At 43.3% G+C, this 23,967-nt stretch overlaps 1 protein-coding gene across 1 annotated transcript in view; it reads right to left on the reverse strand.

The window, feature by feature from the left end:
* Window positions 1-23,967, reverse strand: part of ufl1 (UFM1-specific ligase 1) — a 115,343-nt gene that overhangs the window by 49,554 nt on the left and 41,822 nt on the right. Inside the window, exons 8-10 of the mRNA XM_063033090.1 lie at window positions 20,803-20,949; window positions 9,111-9,286; window positions 1,817-1,996 (exon numbers count right to left, since the gene is read on the reverse strand). Coding sequence (XP_062889160.1) covers window positions 1,817-1,996; window positions 9,111-9,286; window positions 20,803-20,949 — 503 coding nt within the window. The remainder of the gene's footprint in view (window positions 1-1,816; window positions 1,997-9,110; window positions 9,287-20,802; window positions 20,950-23,967) is intronic.

Raw genomic sequence — 23,967 nt, forward strand, 5'->3', positions numbered from 1 at the left:
CTGTAAACTCTAGAGACTGTTGTATATAAACTCTCAGCAGATCAGCAGTGTGACACTCAAAGCACCCTGTCTGGCACCAACAACTATTCCACAGTCAAAGTCAATTAGATCCCATTTCTTCCCCATTCTGATGTTTTGTCTGAACCTCTTCACTTATATGCATTGGCTGACTAGATAACTGCAGTAATGAGCCAGTGTATAGGTGTACCTGACAAAGTGGCCACTATGTGCATGGGTGAATGACAATAAACTTGATTTTGTAAAGATTCCTCTCAAAGTCAAGGACATAGATATCCAAATTCAATAACGGAAAAACAGTAAAGGACAGCAACTTTAAATAACATGCAATGCGGCTAACTCCAACTACTTAGGTCAGATGTTCCCAATCTGGGATCCATCGACCCCTTGATTAATGGTATTGGTCCACTGCATAAAAAAGGTTGGGAACCCCGACTTTGAGATGCTCTTGATCTGATGCTTTGGTGATCATAATGTTTATTAGCATAGAAGTCACTTACACTTTACAACCTAAGATTTGAAAATTTGTCCTAATAATCTAAAGAATTACTTTAAAAGACAAGCAACACACATCAAAGTTGCTGGTGAATGCAGCAGGCCAGGCAGCATCTCTAGGAAGAGGTACAGTCGACGTTTCGGGCTGAGACCCTTCAACTTTGATGTGTGTTGCTTGAATTTCCAGCATCTGCAGAACTCCTCATGTTTACGACTTTAAAAGAGACGCAGGTTAATGGGCTGGGATGAAATGTAACTGGGATTGTATAACATCCTCCGAAACTTTAGTTATAGTCTGAATTCAAAACCGAATTGCAACTTCTTTCATTACTGTCACATGTACCTAGATGCAGTGAAAAGCTTGTTGTATATACTGTTCACACAGATCAGATCATTACACAGTGCACTGAGGTAGCACAATTGTACAAGAGGCAGTTCCAGAGTTAGATAACAGCAGGGTAAAGGCATCACTGAGTGTGGTGATACATGCTTTCAAGCTTTTATATCTTCTGTACGGGGCGAAGAGAAAATGCTCGGGGTGGGTGAGGACTATCAATGTACAGTATATTATGTCTATATTACATACACAATACTGTGCAAAAGCTTTAGGCACATATATAGTGCTACAGGGTGCCTCACACATTTGCACAGCACCGTATTTGTCAAAGTGATGCACAGCAAGTTTGTATATCTGATGGGAGCAAAGGATGTCGGTAAGGGTGAGGGTGGAGCACCATGGGAGACGTGTGGGACATGTGGGACAAGTGGCAGAGGAGTGACGAGGCAGTGGGTGGTGTTGGTGCTGACACACCCAGCCCTAAGACACCAGGCAAGGTCATTTGATTCCAAACAATTGGTTTATTCATCATTACAGAATGTCTCTCTGGTGCTTCCCACTCTCTCTCCTCTCCCTTCCCCTTCTTCCAACCATGATCCCCTCTCCCTGCCCCCTTCCCACTCTCAGTCCACAATAGAGACCCATGTTAGCATCAGGTTTATCATCACTCACATATGTCATGAAATTTGTTTTTTTTGTGTGACAGCAGTACAGTGATTTATATAAAATCACTCAGTATTGTGCAAGAGTCTTCTGCATCTTAGCTATAAATATGTGTCTGAAACTTTTGCACAGTATTGTATACATACATATACACTGGATAGGTCATTTTACTCACTAATGCTGACGCCAATTTAAACTAAACATTAGGATCTTTAAATACATGACGCTGCTGTCTAATAATATTCTACTGTCCGACAAAGACCATTTCTTTTTACTGGTTCTAAAGTTGAAAATGATTTTTACCTTTTCTGCCTTGTGCTGCATCCTCTGCTCAAACAGTGCCACACAGCTGCTGATAAATTGTTCACTGACCACAATGGTATCAGCAAAGATCCTGGAAGCAGAATGCTTGTTCATTGTCCTCATTAACTGCTGGAGTAAAATGGAGGCATCTTCCACAGAGAACAAACTGGGCAATAGGGGCTGGACACAAAACAGTACACAATCAAACATCACTCATCGGCATGGTAGCATTTTTAGTGAAGAAAAAAAGTAATATTTTATTGAGGAAAAAGTAATAATTAATTTAATAGTTTTGCTCTTTGCTATCAAATTTACTTTGAACTTTAAACATTTGCCAAGTCATCTTACAATGGTTACACCATTATTTCATGTACTATCGCTTTTGATGAACTTATGGACATGTTTGTTTGGAATAATAATAACAACAACTTTTGCAATGCTCCTCAAGTGAATCAATGCAGTCTTAGTAATATGGCTAATGTATAATTTGAAATTTAGCTCAGAGTCAATTTTAACACCTAAATTCTGTAAGGCCAGATGATCAAGTTTATTTCTAAGATTCACACTCTTTTTATTACTGCCACGAACAAACAAAAAAATCTGTTTTTGCCTTATTTAGTTCAAGGAAATCCTGAAGACATCCATTCTGTAATGATAGTAAGATTCACCCTTCAAACCTGCTCCGTCACTCACTAAGGTTGCTGATGCTCGGATTGTAACCACAAATGCAAACTTCAATCATCACCAAATACTGAGTAAGAATTCATCTCTCTTTTCCTTCTTGGAAAAAAGTCCCCTGAACAATCACAGAACCGCATTGTTTTGGAAAGTGGAAAGAATCAGAATCAGGTTTATTATCATCGGCATGTGTCGTGAAATTTGTTAACTTAGCAGCAGCACTTCAATGCAATACATAATATAGAAGAAAAAAATAATAAAGTAAATGAATTACAGTATACATATATTGAATAGATTAAAAATCGTGCAAAAACAAATAATATATACCTAAAAAGGAAGGTAGTGTTTTTATCATTTCTTAATGCATGCATTACTAAATGACAATAAAAGGGGACTGTGTGTCCTCATGATCATAATCATAGTGTCCAAGGGTTCAATGCCCATTTAGGAATCGGATGGCAGAGGGGAAGAAGCTGTTCCTGAATCACTGACTGTGTGCCTTCAGGCTTCTGTACCTCCTACCTGATCGCAATAGTGAGAAATGGTAACAGTCCTGGGTGCTGGAGGTCCTTAATAATGGACACTGCCTTTCTGAGACACCGCTCCTCGAAGATGTCCTGGGTACTTTGTAGGCTAGTACCCAAGATGGAGCTGACTAGATTTACAACCCTCTGCAGCTTCTTTCGGTCCTGTGCAGTCGCCCCCTGCCCCCACCCCACCCATACCAGATAGTGATACAGCCTGTCAGAATACCCTCAACGGTACATCTGTAGAAGTTTTTGAGTGTATTTATTGACATACCGAATCGCTTCAAACTCCTAATGAAGTATAGTTGCTCCCTTGCCTTCTTTATAACTACATCGATATGTTAGGACCAGGTTAGATCCTCAGAGATCTTGACACCCAGGAACTTGAAGTTGCTCACTCTCTCCACTTCTGATCTCACTGTGAGGATTGGTATGTGTTCCTTCGTCCTACCCTTCCTGAAGTCCACAATTTGCTCTCGCACCTTACTGACGTTGAGTGCCAGGTTGTTGCTGCGACACCACTCCACTAGTTGGCATATCTCGCTCCTGTATGCCCTCTCATCACAATCTGAGATTTTACCAACAATGGTTGTATCATCAGCAAATTTATAGATGGTATTTGAGCTATGCCTAGCCACAGAGTCATGGGTATAGAGAGTGTAGAGCATTGGGCTAAGCACACCTCCTTGAGGTGCCCCAGTGTTGATTGTCAGCAAGGAGGAGATGTTATCACCAATCTGCACAGATTGTGGTCTTCCAGTTAGAAGTCGAGGATCCAATTACAGAGGGAGGTACAGAGGCCCAGGTTCTGCAACTTCTCAATCAGGATTGTGGGAATGATGGTATTAAATGCTGAGCTATAGTCGATGAATGGCATCCTGACATAGGTGTTTGTGTTGTCCAGGTGGTCTAAAGTCATGTGAAGAGCCATTGAGATTGCATCTACTGTTGACCTGTTGCAGCAATAGGTAAATTGCAATGGGTCCAGGTCCTTGCTGAGGAAGGAGTTCAATCTAGTCATGACCAACCTCTCAAAGCATTCATCACTGTAGATGTGAGTGCTACCGGGCGATAGTCATTAATGCAGCTCATATTATTCTTCTTAGGCACTGCTATAATTGTTGCCTTTTTGATGCAAGTAGGAACTCCTGAACGTAATAGTGAGAAGCTGAAAATGTTCTTGAATACTCCCGCCTGTTGGTTAGCACAGGTTTTCAGAGCCTTACCAGGTACTCCATCAGGACCTTTTGCCTTGTGAGGGTTCTCTCTTTAAAGGCAGCCTAACATCGGCCCCTGAGACAGAAATCACAGGGTCATCAGGTGCAGCACAAATCTCACAGCTGTAGTTGTATTCTCCCTTTCAAAGCGGGCATAGAAGACATTGAGTTCACTTGGTAGTGAAGCATCACTGCCATTCATGCTATTGGGTTTTGCTTTGTAGGAAGTAATGCATTGCAGACCCTGCCAGAGTTGTCGTACATTCGATGTTGCCTCCAACTTCATTCCAAATTGTCTCTTCGCCCTTGAAATAACTCTCCGCAAATCATGCCTGGTTTTCCGGTACAGGCCTCGGTTGCCAGACTTGAATGCCAAAGAACTAGCCTGTGTGGGGAAACTGCTGTTTGGCACTGGCTTACGTACAAAACCCGGACCAATCAAGGCCAATATACACATGGATCTGTGCGCAACAGTTGCCAATCCAGACTCAGGCCCAGCCTGGTAGCAGTTCATAGACCCAGGCCAACTTCAGCCAATCCTGATACAGACCAGGTCAAATGCAGTCAATCCAAATCCAGACCTGATGCCACTGTGACCAATCCAGACTTGGATCTGCCCAACTTCAACCAATTAAGACACAGACCCAGCCCAATTTGGGCCGTGGCCAATCCAGATCTTTAGTTCAATTATTGTTGGAGAGCTCCTAACCCCATTCTTCCAGTGCCTGAGTACATATTTTCAATGATACTGACCTAACTTTGACAAACAGATAGTCAAGTCCTTTCTACTACAATCATAATTCCTCCCATCAGTCAGTAAGAACAATCCCTACTATTAATTTACGGCATCAGTTTCACAATTGAAAACTTTAACTGAAACACCAGAAAATTTTCAACTCATTGTAAAATAAAAATCACAAACTGCACTGTTTCGTACAGTAGCTTTATCAAGCAATGGCTGTTCTGCTTTAACGTAAGAATAATAAATACAATGAAGGTCTGATAATCCAATACCCAATTGTTCAAAAACCCCAGTAAATGGAACTGTGCCAATATGCTGCCTCACCGAAGTCCTCAAGGATGTCAAATTGTTGCAGTTAGAATTCTTATTTAATTGTTTTAATATTTAACAGTCGTTTTAATATTTAGTAGTCATTCCAAACATAGAAGCAGGAAGTAAAGTCATATGAAACGCCGTGATCTTGTGCAAGAGCTGGGGACCAGGCGGTGACTGATGAAGGTAGCATGGATATGAAACGCAACCTCACTAGGTCAGTTTCAGTTTACTAGCAGACGATCATAAATGACTGATCAGATACCATAACTGGTATTTTCCTCAAGATAAATATGTTTATGAAAAAGCACATTTAAGAAGCTCATTAATTCTTAAAAAACTGTTTATTTTTGATTTGCTATAAAATGTTCTTTGCTCCATCTTTGATTACAGTTTATTGAGTTTTAATACACTATGATATCGTATGATCATTTTACTTAGAGCATAGGACACTACAGCACAGCACAGCCCCCTCACCCACAATATTGTGCCCTTCTTTTAATCAACTCTAAGATCAATCTAACCCTTCCTTCCAACATAGCCCTCCTTTTTTTAAAAATCATCCATGTGCCTATCTAAAAATTTCTTAAAAGCCCTTAATCTATCTGCCTCTACCACCACCCCGGCAGGGTGTTCCACCTCTGACACTCCCATATACTATCCTGCAATCACTTTAAAATTATGCCATTTCGTATTAACCCTTTCCACCCTGGGGAAAATGTCTCTGGTTATCCACTGGATGGAATGCTCTTATCATCTATACACCTCTATTATGTCACACCTCATCCCACTTTGTTCCAAAGAGAAAGGCCCTAGCTCGTTCAACTTCTCCTCTAGGGTTGCTGGACGGTGCGGCTCGTTGGGCTGAAAGGGCCTGTTACGTCCTATGTCTCTAAATAAACAATAAATCAATCAACTAATCGACAAACAGGCAAACAAACAAACCAACACTCTCTTTAGTCCAGACGGGATCCTGGTAAATCTGCTATGTACCCTCTCCGAAGCTTCCATATCCTTCCTATAATGAGGCGACCAGAATGGTACATTAGAAACAAAAAAACAGAAATCTACAGCACTTTATAGGCTCTTGGTCATTACAACATTGTGGGCCAATGTAGTCTACTCTTAGAAACTGCAGAGAATTTCCCTACACATAGCCCTCTATTTTTCTAAGTTCCAAGAGCTTCTTAAAAGACCCTATTGTATCCGCCTCTACCACCTTTTCTGGTAGTGTATTCTATGCACCCACCATTCGCTCTATGAAAAACTTACCTCTGAAATCCCCCTTGTAACCACTTACAAACACCTTAAAACTGAAGTGTTAGTCATTTCAGCACTAAGAAAAAGCCTCATAAGGCATGCTCCCCAATCCAGGCAACATCCTTGTAAATCTGCACTCTCCATTTAGTATCCACATCCTTCCTGTAATGAGGTGATCAGAACTCGACACAGTACTCCAAGTGGGGTCTAACCAAGGTCTTATATAGCTGTAACATAAACGCACGGCTCTTGAACACATTTATAAAATCCAGGCCATTTATAAAATTGAATTGAATTCAACTGACTTTATTTCTTACATCCTTCACATTACGTCCCCGTCTGAATCTGCAAATTATAATAACTTTTAATAAATAGTACATACAGCAAGATATACAACGGAACAGTCATTATAGCTTAGAAATACAGTTTGTCAGCGTGAATTAATCAGTCTGATGGCCTGGTGGAAGAAGCATTCCCAGAGCCTGTTGGTTCTACCTTTAGTGCTGTGGTACTGCTTTCTAGATGGTAGCAGCTTTTAGCTGGGGTGACTCTGGTCCCCAATGATCCTTTGGACCCTTTTTACACACCTGTAACTGTAAATGTCCTGAATAGTGGGAAGCTCACATCCACAGATGTGCTGGGCTGACCGCACCACTCTCTGCAGAGCCCAGTGATTGAGCGAAGTACAGTTCCCATACCACGCATTGATACAGCTAGTCAGGATGTTCTCAATTGTGCCCCTGTAGAAAGACCTTAGCATTTGGGAACTCATGCCGAACTTCTTCAACAGTCTGAGGTGAAAGAGGCGCTGTTGTGCTTTTTTTGACAACACAGCGAGTACCTACAGACCAAGTGAGGTCCTCGGTGATGTGTATGCCGAGGAATTTGAAGTTGTTCACCCTCTCAACCCCAGATCCAATGATGTCAATAGGAGTTAGCCTATCTCCATTCCTCCTGTAGTCCACAACCAGCTCTTTTGATTTTGCGACATTGAGAGAAAGATTGTTTTCTTGATATCACTGAATCAGGGTGATGACTTCTTCTCTGTAGGCTGCCTCGTTATTAGTTGAGATAAGGCCAATGTAGTGTCATCTGCAAATTTAATTAGCAGACTGGAGCTGTGGGTGGCAACACAGTCATGGGTATACAGAGAGTAAAGGAGGGGGCTTAGGACACAGCCCTGGTGGGGGGGGGGCTCCTGTGTAGAGGGTCAGAGGTGAGGGAGCCCACTTTTACCACCTGCTGGCGATCTAACAGGAACTCCAGGATCCAGCTGCACAAGGCAGGGTGAAGGCCGAGGTCTCTGAGCTTCTTGTCAGGCTTGGAGGGAATTATGGTGTTGAATGCTGAGGTGCCACAAAGAGGAGGGGTCTCAGAACAGCTCCCTGCCGGACACCACTGGTCACCGTCCTCCATACAGGATATGAACCATCTACAACCACTCTTTGCCTGCTGGATCCACAAAACAAGGTCTCCTTGGATCACATGCCTCATTACTTTCTGAATGAGCTTCACATGGGGAACTTTATCAAAGCCTCACTGAACTCCATAAACTCTACATCCACTGCTCTGCCTTCATCAATGTGTTTTACTACCTCCTCAAATAATTCAATTAGGCTCATAAGGCATGACCTGCCCTTGACAAAGCCATGCTGACTGTCCCTAATCAGATCTTCAACAACTTACCCACCACTGAAATAAGTCTCACTGGTCTATAATTCCATGGGTTATCTCTACTCCCTTTCTTGAACAAGGGAACAATATTTGTAGCCTTCCAATTCTCTGGTACTTCCCCCGTCCCTATTGATGATGCAAAGATTATTGCCACAGGCACAACAATCTCCTCCCTCACTTCCGACAGTAGCCTCGGGTATGTCTCATCCAGTCACGGCAACTTATCTAACTTAATACCCTTCAAAAGCTCCAGTACACCCTCTTTACTGTAAGTCAGCCCTACAATTGCCAGGGTCCTTTCCACTGGTGAATACTGAAGCAAAGTATTCATTAAGTACCTCCGTTACCTCCTCCGGTTCCATGCAACCTTTCCACTCTCACTCCTGATTGGTCCTACTCTCACACGGCTCATCCTCTTGCTCTTCACTTGTAGAAAGCCTTAGGGTTTTCCTTAATCCTGCTCACTAAGGCCTTCTCATGGCCCCTCCTAGCTCTCCTAATTTCATTCTTGAGCTCCTTCCTGGCACCCTTGTCATTTTCTAGAGTTCTAACAGAACCTAGTTTCACAAGTTTTTCTTTTCTTCTCAACTAGATTTTATATAACCTTTGTACACCATGATTCTTTTGCCCTACCATCCATTCCCTGCCTCAATGGAACATACCTATGCAGAACGCTATGCAAATGTTCCCTGAACATTTGCCACATTTTTGCACGCAGTTCTCTGAGAACCATCTCCTCCCAATTTACGCTCCCAAGTTCCTGCATATAGCATATTTCCCCTTACCCCCAATTAAGTGTTTCCAGATAGTATTTGAAATCTCAATTTCTTCATCCGCATTGCTAATTCAGAAGAATGCTTTAGGCTGTGTCACAGAAACAGTACCTGTATATCCACCCACGTGCCAGAACGGATAGCCTCCTCTACTGAAGCCTCCACTTGATCCACAATGGTCTGGTCAACACACACCGCTTTCAATACGGTCATTGATGCCGATTTGTATCGCTTCTTTATATAACTCACTGGGTCTGGGATTCCCAGCCGAGACAGAGTATCGAATTCTAGAACAGAGGACACAAAAAATAATCTCCTTGAAAGAACAATGTTGTATCCAAAATTAACCTCTCTGTTTTATATAATAAAGTTTAAAGTAAATTTATTATCAAAGTACATGTATGTCACCATATACCACCCTGAGATTCATTTTTAAAATTTACAGGCATTTAGAATAATAGAAAAGCACAGCTCACAAAGAGGGCCCTTTGGCCCATCTAGTCCATGCCAAAGCATTTAAATTGTCCACTCCCATTGATAGGCACTGGGACCATAGCCCTCCTTTTCCCTACTATCCATGTATCCCGCTTGTGCAGGTGTAGCACTTAGATGGTGGAACCAGTTCAGTGCTGAGGTGAATCAAGTTATCCCCACTGGATCAGGAACCTGAGGCTGTTGTTGGAAGTGAGGGAGGAGATTGCTGAACCTCTGACAACATCGTTCTTGAAATGTCTGGGGCAATCATATTGAAGAGAGTTGCATGTGCAGTTTGGAATAATTCTTCATCAAGAGTAATTTGAAAAATGCACCAAAGTGGTATAAAAATGAAATTCCAGTAGTGTTAAAAGACAACTGTCTACCGTGGTCATGTGGCAATCATATTAACCAGCAGTCAGCCGCATTGTGATTACTTGAATCGAGTATGCTCTCCGAAAGGGTTGTCTATTATTGGCAAACACCGATGCGTGACTTCATTTAACGTGGGGAGGTTGATGCACAGGCAGCCACCACACGGTCCTGGACAGAACCAAGTCAGGGTCCAGAGGCATGGTGTGTAAAATGACTGGGAACCCATCACTGCTGCAGCCTTCCTCCGCCTTCACTCCCACTGCGATGTGTCATCATCTTTTGCAAGTTCCGCCGCTGAGGTCTTGGTTGTCTGGACTCTCCCCACCTCCTGACCTTTCCATCAAGGAGCCAATTGTCAGAAGGATAAACTCCAGGGGGCATTGCTCTCAGGATGTCAGGAACTCACAAGCTTCTCCATCACGATAAGGTGACGATCCTCGGAGGATGCATACAGGACCAACTATGGGTGCATGCTATTTGTGAATCTGATTCCCACACTTGTTTACGGGTACTCTCCAATTCAGACACCTCCACAGTTTCTTTTAGTGTGACCATCTTAAAGCTATGCATGACATTATTAGTTAGGTTTTAGAAACATAGAAAACCTTCATCACAATACAGTCCCTTTGGCCCACAACGCTGTGCCGAACATGTATTTACTTTAGAAATTACCTCAGGTTACCCATAGCCCTCTTATTTTTCTAAGCTCCCTGTATCTATCCAAGAGTCTCTTAAAAGACCCTATTGTATCCGCCTCCACCACCACTGCCGGCAGCCCATTCCACGCACTCGCCACTCTGTGCAAAAACACTTACCCCTGACATCTCCTCTGTACCTACTTCCAAGTATGTTAAAACTGTGCCCTCTCGTGCTACCCATTGGAAAAAAGCCTCTGTCTATCCATATGATCAATGCCTCTCATTATCTTGTACACCTCTATCAGGTCATCTCTCATCCTCCGTCGCTCCAAGGAGAAAAGGCCAAGTTCACTCAACCTATTCTCATAAGGCATGCTCCCCAATCCAGGCAACATCCTTGTAAATCTCCTCTGCACCCTTTCTATGGTTTCCACGTCCTTCCTGTAGTGAGGTGAACAGAAATAAGGACAGTACTCCAAGTGGGGTCTGACCAGGATCCTATATAGCTCTAATATTACCTCTCGGCTCTTGAACTCAATCCCATGCCTGATGAAGGCCAATACACCATATGCCTTCTTAACCACAGAGTCAACCTGCGCAGCAGCTTTGAGTGTCCCATGGACTCGGACTCCAAGATCCCTCTGATCCTCCACACTGCCAAGAGTCTTACCATTAATACTATATTCTGCCATCATATTTGACCTACCAAAATGAACCACCTCACACTTATCTGGGTTGAACTCCATCTGTCACTTTTCAGCCCAGTTTTGCATCCTATCAATGTCCCGCTGTAACCTCTGACAGACCTCCAAACGATCTACAACACCCCCAACTTTTCTGTAATCAGCAAATTTACTAACCCATCCTTCCGCTTCCTCATCCGGGTCATTTGTAAAAATCACGAAGAGAAGGGGTCCCAGAACAGAGGCATGCCACTGGTGACCGACCTCCATGCAGAATATGACCCATCTACAACCACTCTTTGCCTGCTGTGGGCAAGCCAATTCTGGATCCACAAAGCAAGGTCCCCTTGGATCCCATGCCTCCTTACTTTCTCAACAAATCTTACCATAGAACCATAGAAACTACAGCACAGAAACAGGCCTTTTGGCCCTTCTTGGCTGTGCCGAACCATTTTCTGCCTAGTCCCACTGACCTGCACACGGACCATATCCCTCCATACACCTCCCATCCATGTATCTGTCCAATTTATTCTTAAATGTTAAAAAAGAACCCACATTTACCACCTCGTCTGGCAGCTCATTCCATACTCCCACCACTCTGTGTGGAGAAGCCCCCTCTAATGTTCCCTTTAAACTTTCCCCCCCTCACCCTTAACCCATGTCCTCTGGTTTTTTTCTCCCCTTGCCTCAGTGGAAAAAGCCTGCTTGCATTCACTCTATCTATACCCATCATAATTTTATATACCTCTATCAAATCTCCCCTCATTCTTCTACGCTCCAGGGAATAAAGTCCTAACCTATAAACCTTTCTCTGTAACTGAGTTTCTCAAGTCCCGCCAACATCCTTGTAAACCTTCTCTGCACTCTTTCAACCTTATTTATATCCTTCCTGTAACTTGGTGCCCAAAACTGAACACAATACTCCAGATTCGGCCTCACCAATGCCTTATACAACCTCATCATAACATTCCAGCTCTTATACTCAATACTTTGATTAATAAAGGCCAGTGTACCAAAAGCTCTCTTTACGACCCTATCTACCTGTGATGCCACTTTTAGGGAATTTTGTATCTGTAATCCCAGATCCCTCTGTTCCACTGCACTCCTCAGTGCCTTACCATTAACCCTGTATGTTCTACCTTGGTTTGTCCTTCCAACATGCAATTACTCACACTTGTATGTATTAAACTCCATCTGCCATTTTTCAGCCCATTTTTCCAGCTGGTCCAAGTCCCTCTGCAGGCTCTGAAAACCTTCCTCACTGTCTACTACACCTCCAATCTTTGTATCATCAGCAAATTTGCTGATCCAATTTATCACATTATCATCCAGATCATTGATATAGATGACAAATAACAATGGACCCAGCACTGATCCCTGTGGCACACCACTAGTCACAGGCCTCCACTCGGAGAAGCAATTCTCTACTACCACTCTTTGGCTTCTTCCATCGAGCCAATGTCTAATCCAATTTACCACCTCTCCATGTATACCTAGCAATTGAATTTTCCTAACTAACCTCCCATGCGGGACCTTGTCAAAGGCCTTTCTGAAGTCCATGCAGACAACATCCACTGCCTTCCCTTCATCCACTTTCCTGGTAACCTCCTCGAAAAACTCCAACAGATTGGTCAAACGTGACCTACCACGCACAAAGCCATGTTGACTCTTCCTAATAAGTCCCTGTCTATCCAACTGCTTGTAGATTCTGTCTCTTAGTACTCCCTCCAATAACTTACCTACTACCAACGTTAAACTTACTGGCCTATAATTTCCCGGATTACTTTTCGATCCTTTTTTAAATAACGGAACAGCATGAGCCACTCTCCAATCCTCCGGCTCCTCACCTGCAGACAGCAACATTTTAAATATTTCTGCCAGGGCTCCCGCAATTTCAACACTAGTCTCCTTCAAGGTCCGAGGGAACACCCTGTCAGGTCCCGGGGATTTATCGACTTTAATTTTCCTCAAGACAGCAAGACCTCCTCCTTTTCAATCTGTACAGTTTCCATGAGCTCACTACTTGTTTCCCTTAATTCCATAGACTTCATGCCAGTTTCCTTAGTAAATACATACGCAAAAAACCTATTCAAGATCTCCCCCATTTCCTTTGGTTCCGCACATAGCCGACCACTCTGATGTTCAAGAGGACCAATTTTATCCCTTACAATCCTTTTGCTCTTAATATACCTGTAAAAGCTCTTTGGATTATCCTTCACTTTGACTGCCAAGTCAAGGCTAATCTTGCATGGGGTACCTTATCAAATGCCTTGCTGAAATCCATATACACTACATCTACTGCTCTACCTTCATCAATGCGTTTAGTCACATCCTCAGAAAATTCAATGAGGCTCGTAAGGCACGACCTACCTTTGACAAAACCATGCTGACTATTCCTAATCATATTATGCCTCTCCAAATGCTCATAAATACTGCCTCTCAGGATCTTCTCCATCAACTTACCAACCACTGAAGTAAGACTCACTGGTCTATAACTTCCTGGGCTACCTCAACTCCCTTTCTTAAATAAGGGAACAACCTCCAATCCTCCGGAACCTTTCCCGTCACCATTGATGATGTAAAGATTATTGCCAGAGACTCAGTAATCTCCTCTCTTGCCTCCCACAGTAGCCTGGGGTATATCTTGTCTGGTCTTGGTGACTTATCTAACTTAATGCCTTCCAAAAGCTCCAGCACATCCTCTTTCTTAATGCCTATATGCTCAATTTAATGTCTACATGCCAATATTTTTTAAATTGTTCTTTCTAAATATAGAGACCAGCAACAATTTCCAGCTCAGTATTTTAATTTCAAATATCATATCTTTTGTTTGAAATTCTGGAAATTCAACTTTTATCTGATAAGTAAAATATCTAGCACAACATTTGGCAGTTGAACAAGAACAACTAAAATTCTGTGAAGGGCCATGGTAAAAAAAATAGAACCTTTTGTTCCTGATTAAAACCGTCCAGTAGTGTAGTAGCTAGCGTTAATGCTTTACCGCACCAGTGACCGTTATTTAATTCCCACCACTATCTATAAGGAGTTCCTATGTTCTCCCCTTGACTAAGTGTGTCTCTGCAGAGGGCACCGGTTATCCTTCCACATCCCAAAAGACCTACATTATGGTTAGTAAATTGTGGGCATGCTATATTGTGAACACTTGCAGGCTGCCCCCAGTATCGTGTATCCTTGGTCTATATTGGTCGTTGACGTAAATGACACATTTCAATCAACATCAAAGTTGCTGGTGAACGCAGCAGGTCAGGCAGCATCTCTAGGAAGAGGTACAGTCGACATTTTGGGCCGAGACCCTTCGTCAGGACGAAGAGTCTTGACGAAGGGTCTCGGCCCGAAACATCGACTGTACCTCTTCCTCGAGATGCTGCCCGGCCTGCTGCATTCTTCAGCAACTTTGATGTGTGTTGCTTGAGTTTCCAGCATCTGCAGAATTCCTCGTGTGACACGTTTCAATGTACGCTTCAATGTACATGTGACAAATAAAGCTAATCATTGGTTGCTGCTCACCTTTAAACAAATCTGCTGACATTTTATAAGGTAATTAAGACACCACAAAACTGTTCAGCTCAAATTAAATGCCAGCTACTAAAGACAGATTTACATACGATTCTACAGAAAGAAATATAGTGGTTGATTTCCAGCTACAACTATAAATATGCAAAAATATAAAGTGTTATGATTTGGTTGTCACACATGACTAATCTTCGTGATTTTACCAAATGAAAACATAAGACATACGAGCAGAATTAGGCCATTTGGCCCATCGATTCTGCTCCGCCATGCAATCATGGCTGATCCTTTCTCCCCTCTCCTCAGTCCCACTCCCCAGCCTTCTCCCCATAACCTTTGAAGCCATGTCCAATCAAGAACCTGTTAAGCTCTGGCTTAAATACACCCAACGACCTGGCCTCCACAGTTGTATGTGGCAACAAATTCCACAAACTCACCACCCTCTGGCAAAAGAAATTTCTCAACATTTCTGTTTTAAATGGACGCCCATGAGACTGTGTCCTCTTGTCCTGGACTTACCCACCATGGGAAACTTCTTTTCCACATCTACTCTCTCTAGGCCTTTCAATATTCAAAAGTTTCAATGAGATACCCTCTCATCCATCTGAATTCTAGCGAGTACAGTCCCAGAGCTATCAAACGTTCCTCATACGATAACCCTTGCATTCCTGGAATCATCTTTGTGAGTCTCCACTGCGCACCCCCCTCCCCCCGCCCAATGCCAGCACATCTTTTTTAGATAAGGAGCTCAAAACTGTTCACAATACTCAAGGTGAATCTACACCAGTGCCTTATAAAGCCTCAGCATCACATCCCTAGTCTTGTATTCTAGACCTCTTGAAATGAATGCTAACATTGCATTAGCCTTCCTCACCACTGACTCAGCCTGCAAGTTCACCTTCAGGGTGTTCTGCACAAGGACTCACAAGTCCCTTTCCATTCCAGATTTTTGGATTTTCCCCTTGTTTTGAAAATAGCCTGTATATTTATTTCTACTACCAAAGTGCATGACCATGCATTTTCCAACATTGTATTTCATTTGCCACTCTCTTGCTCATTCTCCTAATCTGTCCAAGTCCTTCTGCAGCCTACCCGCTTCCTCAAACGACCTGCACATCCACCAATCTTTGTATCATCTGCAAACTTGGCAACAAAGCCATCTATTCCATCATCTAAATCATTTAAAGACAGCATAAAAAGAAGTGGTTCCAACACCGACCCCTGCAGAACACCACTAGTCAATGGCAGCCAAACAGAAAAGAATCCTTTTACTCCCACTCGCTGCCTTCTTCCAATCAGCCAATGCTCCAATCATGTTCGTAACTTCCCTGTAATATCATGGGCTCTTAATTCGGTAAGCAGCCTTATGTGTGGCATCTTGACAAAGGCCTTCTGAAAGTCCAAATATACAACATCCACTGCACTCACTTTATCTATCCTACGTGTAATTTCCTCAAAGAATTCCAACAGGTTTGTCAGGCAGGACTTTCCCTTAAGGAAACCATGTTGACTTTGTCCTATCTTGTCCTGTGTCACCAAGTACTCCATAACCTCATCCTTAACAAATGACTCTAACATCTTCCCAACCACTGAGGTCAGGCTAACTGGTCTATAATTTCCTTTCTGCTGCCTTCCTCCTTTCTTAAAGAGTGGAGTGGCATCTGCAATTTTCCAGTCCTCTGGCACCATGCCAGAGTCCAGTGATTATTGAAAGATCATTGCTAATGTCTCCACAATATATACCGCTACCTCTTTCAGACCCCTAGGGTGCAGTTTACCTGGTCCAGGTAACTTGTGTACCCTTAGTTCTTTCAGCTTTCTGAGCACCTTCTCCCTTGTAATAGTAACTGCACTCACTTCTTTTCCTTCACACCCTTCAACATCTGGCATAGTGTTAGTATCTTCCACAGCAAAGAATGATGCAAAATACTCATTTAGTTCATCGGCCACCTCCTTAGTCCCCCTTATTATTTCCCTGGTTGATTTTCTAGTGATCCTATATCCACCCTCATCTCTCTTTTATTTTTTTCAAAACATACTTGAAAAAGCTTTTACTATCTACTTTGATATTGTTTGTTGGCTTGCTTTCATATTTCACCTTTGCCCTCCTAACGATTCTTTTAGTTGCTCTCTGTAAGTTTTTAAGAGCTTCCCAATCCTCTGTCTTCCCACTAATTTATGCTTCATTGTATACCGTCTCTTTTGCCAGCATCTCCTTACAATTTACTTTGGCCAACTCCTCTCTCATACTTTTACAATTTCCTTCACTTCACTGAATTAGTGCTACAACAGACTTGATTTTCTCCCTATCAAATGTCAAGTTGAACTCAATTACACTGTGATCACTGCCTTCTAAGGTTTCTTTTACCTTACGCTTCGTATTTATATCCTATAATCTGCCTGTCTTTGCTTTTTTTTTTACCATCTGTCCTATGCTGAATTTCTTCACTCCAGTTCCCACCCCCTGCAAAATTAGTTTAAACCCTCTCCAGCAGCCCTACCAAATCTGCCTGCGAGAATATTGGTTCCCCTCGGGTTCAGGTGCAACCTGCCTCAGAAGCGATGGCAATGATCCAAGAACCTGAAGGCTTGCCCCTTGTACCAGTTTCTCAGCCATGCATTAATTTGCTAAATCATTCTATTTCTACCCTCACTAACGCGCGTCAAGGGCAGCAATTCAGAAATTACTACCCAGGAGGTCCTGCTTTCTGCCTAGTTCTCTAAATTCTCTTTTCAGGACCTCTTTGCTTTTCCTTCCTAGGTCAATGGTACCAATATGCATCGAAACATCTGGCTTCTCTCCCTCCCTCTCTAAAATGTTGTGGACACGATCCAAGACGTCTCTGACCCTGGCACCTGGGAGGCAACATACCATTCAGGTGTCCCATTCACATCTACAGAATCTCTTGTCTGTTCCCCTCACTATCGAGTCCCCTATAATGACCACTCCCTTCTTCTCTCTCTTTCCCTTCTGCACCACGGACGCATGCTCAGTGCCAGTTACCAGTCTCTGTGGCATTGCCCTGGGAGCTCATCCCCCATAACAGTATCCAAAGTTGTATACTTATTATTGAGGGGAGTGGCCACAGTGGTGCTCTGTGCTAATTGCCTATTACATTTCCATCTCTCCTGACAGTCATGCAGCTACTCACCTCCTGAAACTTTGGGCTGACTACTTTCCTGTAACTCTGACTATCTCCTCACTCTCCCATACATGCTGAAGGCCATCCAGCTCCTGCACCAGATCCGTAACACAGTTTTCAAGGAGCTGCAGCTGGATGCATTTCACACAGATGCAGTTCCCTGGGACACTGGCTCTCCCAGGACTCCAACATCTGCCATGAAGAACACACAATGGCCATTTACTAAACTAGGTACAGAAAGAGGAAAAGAAACGGGAACCCTAACAAACGCTTACTGAGACCCAATGTCTCGTTCAAGCCCAAGCTTCCTTTGAGCCAAAGCCTGACCTTCTCTCACCACTGGTCTACTCCCAACAATAGCCGCCCACTTTGTCTCTTCTGTACTTTTAAACAAGCGTCGCCAACCTGCGAGAAACATTACTGCTGTTCAGAGATAACGAGGTACATAGAACATAGAATAGTACAGCACAGTACAGGCCCTTTGGCCCACAATGTTGTGCCGACCCTCAAACCCTGCCTCCCATATAACCCCCCAACTTAAATTCCTCCATATACCTGTCCAGTAGTCTCTTAAACTTCACTAGTGTATCTGCCTCCACCACTGACTCAGGCAGTGCATTCCACGCACCAACCACTCTCTGAGTAAAAAACCTTCCTCTAATATCCCCCTTCAACTTCCCACCCCTTACCTTAAAGCCATGTCCTCTTGTATTGAGCAGTGCTGCCCTGGGGAAGGGGCGCTGGCTGTCCACTCTATCTATTCCTCTTATTATCTTGTATACCTCTATCATGTCTCTTCTCATCCTCCTTCTCTCCAAAGAGTAAAGCCCTAGCTCCCTTAATCTCTGATCATAATGCATACTCTCTAAACCAGGCAGCATCCTGGTAAATCTCCTTTGTACCCTTTCCAATGCTTCTACATCCTTCCTATAGTGAGGCAACCAGTACTGGACACAGTACTCCAAGTGTGGCCTAACCAGAGTTTTATAGAGCTGCATCATTACATCGCGACTCTGTCCCTCGACTTATGAAAGCTAATACCCCATAAGCTTTCTTAACTACCCTATCCACCTGTGAGGCAACTTTCAGGGATCTGTGGACATATACCCCCAGATCCCTCTGCTCCTCCACACTACCAAGTATCCTACCATTTACTTTGTACTCTGCCTTGGAGTTTGTCCTTCCAAAGTGTACCACCTCACACTTCTCCGGGTTGAACTCCATCTGCCACTTCTCAGCTCACTTCTGCATCCTATCAACGTCTCTCTGCAATCTTCGACAATCCTCTACACTATCCACAATACCACCAACCTTTGTATCGTCTGCAAACTTCTACCCTTCTACCCCCACATCCAGGTCGTTAATAAAAATCACGAAAAGTACAGGTCCCAAAACTGATCATTGTGGGACACCACTAGTCACAATCCTCCAATCCGAATGTACTCAATGAACCTTTGCTTTCTGCAGGCAGGCCAATTCTGAATCCACCTGGCCAAACTTCCCTGGATCCCATGTCTTCTGACTTTCTGGATAAGCCTACCGTGTGGAACCTTGTCAAATGCCTTACTAAAATCCATATAGATCACATCCACTGCACTACCCTCATCTATATGCCTGGTCACCACCTCAAAGCAGTCTATCAGGCTTGTTAGACATGATCTGCCCTTCACAAAGCCATGCTGACTGTCCCTGATCAGACCATGATTCTCTAAATGCCCATAGATCCTATCTCTAAGAATCTTTTCCAACAGCTTTCCCACCACAGACGTAAGGCTCACTGGTCTATAATTACCCGGACTATCCCTACTACCTTTTTTGAACAAGGGGACAACATTCGCCTCCCTCCAATCCTCCGGTACCATTCCCACGGACAATGAGGACATGAAGATCCTAACCAGAGGCTCAGCAATCTCTTCCCTCGCCTTGTGGAGCAGCCTGGGGAATATTTCGTCAGGCCCCAGGGGCTTAATCTGTCCTAATGTATTTTATCAACTCTAACACCTCCTCTCCCTTAATATCAACATGCTCCAGAACATCAACCACACTCATATTGTCCTCGTCATCATCAAGTTCCCTCTCATTGGTGAATACCGAAGAGAAGTATTCATTGAGGGCCTCACTCACTTCCACTGCCTCCAGGCACATCTTCCCACCTTTATCTCTAATCGGTCCTACCTTCAGGTAGAAACATGCCTACTGGTTGCAAACACTAAATATGTGATAATCCTGTTGACTTAAGCAACAATTCTGCAAAGCTAACTTTTAATGCATGCAGTTGTGAGCAATGTTCCCTCTAATTTGTAATAACCAGTGTACACAAAAATCTTGTGCTGTGCAATTTTCTGCCCAGCGACATGTGCGTACCGAGTAATTTCTTCAATAAAAACAGCATAAATAAGCCAGTTCTAAAATCTGCACACATATCTTAAACACCATGTTGTCAATACCGTCCGTATCAGAAGCTGGAACAGGAAACATGATTAATGTATGATCCTAAAATATACTTAACACACCAATGAGGTAGAAAATGAGGTAGGTTTAAATTGTTTTGTATTTATTTCGCGATACAGTGCAGAGAAGGCCCTTCCGGCCCTTTGAGCTGAGTGCCCCCGCCCTGGCAACCCCCGATTGAACCCTGACCTAATCACAGGGTAATTTACAATGACCAATTAACCTACCCGGTACATTACCGGACTGTGGCAGGAAACTGGAACACCCAGAGGAAACCCACACATCCCAGGGGGAAGATGTACAGAGAATACCAGAACTGAACTCCAAACTCTGATGCCCCAAGATGTAATAGCATCGCGCTGACCGCTACACTACTATGGCACCCAAATGATCACTTCAAGTTTGGACCACTGTGAATCAAATGCAAAAATGATTTAAAATATGCAATTACAAATAACTTCTATATCTAAGGTAAAGTTAATTAATAATGAAACGTTACAACAGTTACCCAAATAGCCGTTTTGCTTGTAAAATGAATCGACCCAGTTATTTTGAGTTCTGGAATATATATCAGGGACGTAGACGGCCTTGTCCTGTCTGCCACCAATCACTGCTCCATTCAAACGACCGATACTAATGAACTCTTCAAGAAAAGCTGTAAAAATAGTAATCCACACCAGAAATGACTTGGAGAAAAATTAGTAGTATTTCATAATTTCAGCTGTAAGACATAAAAACCCAGCAAAACTATATACAGATGAACAAAATAGCTATCTTCTGCAATCTTAAAGTTCAAAGTAAATTTATTATCAAAGTACATACATGTCACCACATACAAATGAGATTCATATTCAATAAATCTATACTTGGGCATTCAACCAGTGTGCAAGACAACAAACTGTGCAAATACAAAAATAAAGAAATAATAATAATAATAAGCAATAAATATCAACAACATGAGATAAAGAGTCCTTAAAAATAAGTCCCTAGGTTGCGGGAACAGTTCAGTGATGGGGCACGTGGAGTTAAGTTATTCCCTTTGGTTCAAGTGCTTGACAGTTGAGAGGTAGTAACTTCCTGAACCTGGTGGTGAGAGTCCTGAGGCTCCGGATGGCATCAGTGAGAAGAGGGTATGTCCTGGGTGGTGGTGGCAGGGGAGGTCCCTAATGATGGAGGCTGCTTTCCTGTGACAGTGTTTCATGCTCAATGGAGGGGAGGGCTGTACCTGTAATGGACTAGGCTGTATCCACTACTTTTTGTAGGATTTGCCGTTCAAGGGCATTAGGGTTTCCATACCAGGCCATAATGCAGCTAGACAAAATATTCTCCACTACATATCTATAGAAGTTTGTCAGAGTTTTAAGTGTCACATCGAGTCTCTAAGGAAACAGAAGCTCTGCTGTGTTTTCTTCATAATTGCACTTGCATGCCAGGCTCAGGACAGGCTATCCGAAACAATGACACCGAGCTGCTGAGCCTCTTCACCTCTGATGAAGACTGGCTCATGGACCACTGGTTTTCTGCTCCTGATCTCAATAATCAGCTCCATGGTTTTGGTTGGCGTTTTTGTTTTACATGATCTTATCAGTGGCAAATCAATTTGGTCATCAAAACAAACACATAATGAAACTTTAAACTGAAATTTAAAGAATTTTAAAATTTAAAGAAATAAAATTAATGCACCAATGATTATATCAATGTGCATCTACAAGGATAAAGGAGCCCACTGCCCAGGCCATGCATTCTTCTGACTACTGCCATCAGGAAGGTGGTACAGGACCCTCAGGACTCATGTCACCAGCTTCAAAACCAGTCATTACCCCTCAGCCAGCAGGCTCTTGAACCAGAGGGGATAACTTCACTCACATCAACACTGATCCCACAACCTATGGACTTGCTTTCAAGGACTATCTAGCTCACTTTGCTGATATTTACTGCTTATTTAGTTATTTAAATATATGCTTTATTTGCACACTTCGTCTTTTGCACAGGAAGTTGTCTGTCTTTGTTGTGTGTGGTTTTTCAGTGATTCTATTGTGTTTCTTGTATTTACTATGAATGCCCACAAGAAAATAAATCTCAGAGTAGTATATGGTGACATACATGTACATTGAAAATAAATTTACTTTGAACTTTGAACTAAACATGGAGAATCCTGCAGAAAGCTTATGGAACTCCAAAGTTCCAGCTCTGAAACTTCAGTTAACTCTGAACATGCAGACATTTTTACCATTGTCTGCATCGGCTTATGGTTAATGATATAAAATGTGACTCCGCTCTGAGAGGCCACATCTGTTTTCTGCAAATATGAATTTGAGAAAGAAGTCATGTGGAATTGAAGAGGCCTTGACTGGTTAACATGCTCCAAGGTTCTTATTCTGCCATCATAGAGGAGAACAAATCCGTTGCATGCTTAGTGGGAGAGAGAAGCCTCAGGATTTCAAATACCGAGTCAGCACTCGACTCAGTGCTGAACCTGGCTCCGTGGCTGTGGCCTGCGGCCTACAGCCATCGGGCTCCTGGACTGGTTGCGGTGCTGAAATGGCTACATAGCTGTGGACTTACTTTTAGGGACACTGCGGTTCATGTTCTGTCATTATTTGTCTGTTTCGTCCCTGAAACACCTGGGAAACGGGGTCTCATATGCCAGACTGTTTATAGACTTCACTTCGGCGACCAACACCATCATACCCCAGAAACTGGTGGGGAAACTGTCTTCACTGGGTCTCAACACCTCCCTCTGCAAATGAATACTGGCCTTAACAGTAAGCCCACAGCCAGTCCGTGTGGGTAGCAACATCAATGGGATTGAGTTTAAGAGCCGAGAGGTAATGTTACAGCTATATAGGACCCTGGTCAGACCCCACTTGGAGTACTGTGCTCAATTCTGGTCGCCTCACTACAGGAAGGATGTGGAAACTATAGAAAGGATGCAGAGGAGACTTACAAGGACGTTGCCTAGAATGGGGAGCATGCCTTATGAAAACAGGTTGAGTGAACTCGGCCTTTTCTCCTTGGAGCGACGGAGGATGAGAGGCGAGCTGATAGAGGTGCATAAGATGATGAGAGGCATTGATCGTGTGGATAGTCAGAGGCTTTTTCCCAGGGCTGAGGTGGTTGCCACAAGAGGGCATAGGTTTAAGGTGCTGGGAAGTAGGTACAGAGGAGATGTCAGGGGTAAGTTTTTTTTACACAGAGAGTGGTGAGTGTGTGGAATGGGCTGCCGGCAACGGTGGTGGAAGCGGATACGGTAGGGTCTTTTGAGAAACTTTTGGATAGGTACATGGAGCTTAGAAAAATAGAGGGCTATGAGTAAACCTAGTAATTTCTAAGGTAGGGACATGTTCAGCACAACTTTGTGGGCCAAAGGACCTGTATTGTGCTGTAGGTTTTCTATGTTTCTAACACCTCTTGTCCCATTATGCCGAGCACTAGCACTCTCCAAGGCTGTGCTCTCAACCCACGGCTGATGCCTGACAGTGCCACAAGATCCAGCTCAAAACGTGTCATCAAGTTTGCAGATGACACAACAATGGTTGGCCTTATCAAGAATGATGACGAGACGGAGTATAGAGAGGAAGTGGAGCAATTGGTGGATTAGTGTGAGAACAACAACTTAAGCCTGAAGGTGAAGAAGACAAAGGAAATCATTGTAGACTTCCAGAAGGTGCAG

Source organism: Mobula hypostoma, chromosome 2, assembly GCF_963921235.1.
Source record: "Mobula hypostoma chromosome 2, sMobHyp1.1, whole genome shotgun sequence".
NCBI classification, from domain to species: Eukaryota; Metazoa; Chordata; class Chondrichthyes; order Myliobatiformes; family Myliobatidae; genus Mobula; species Mobula hypostoma.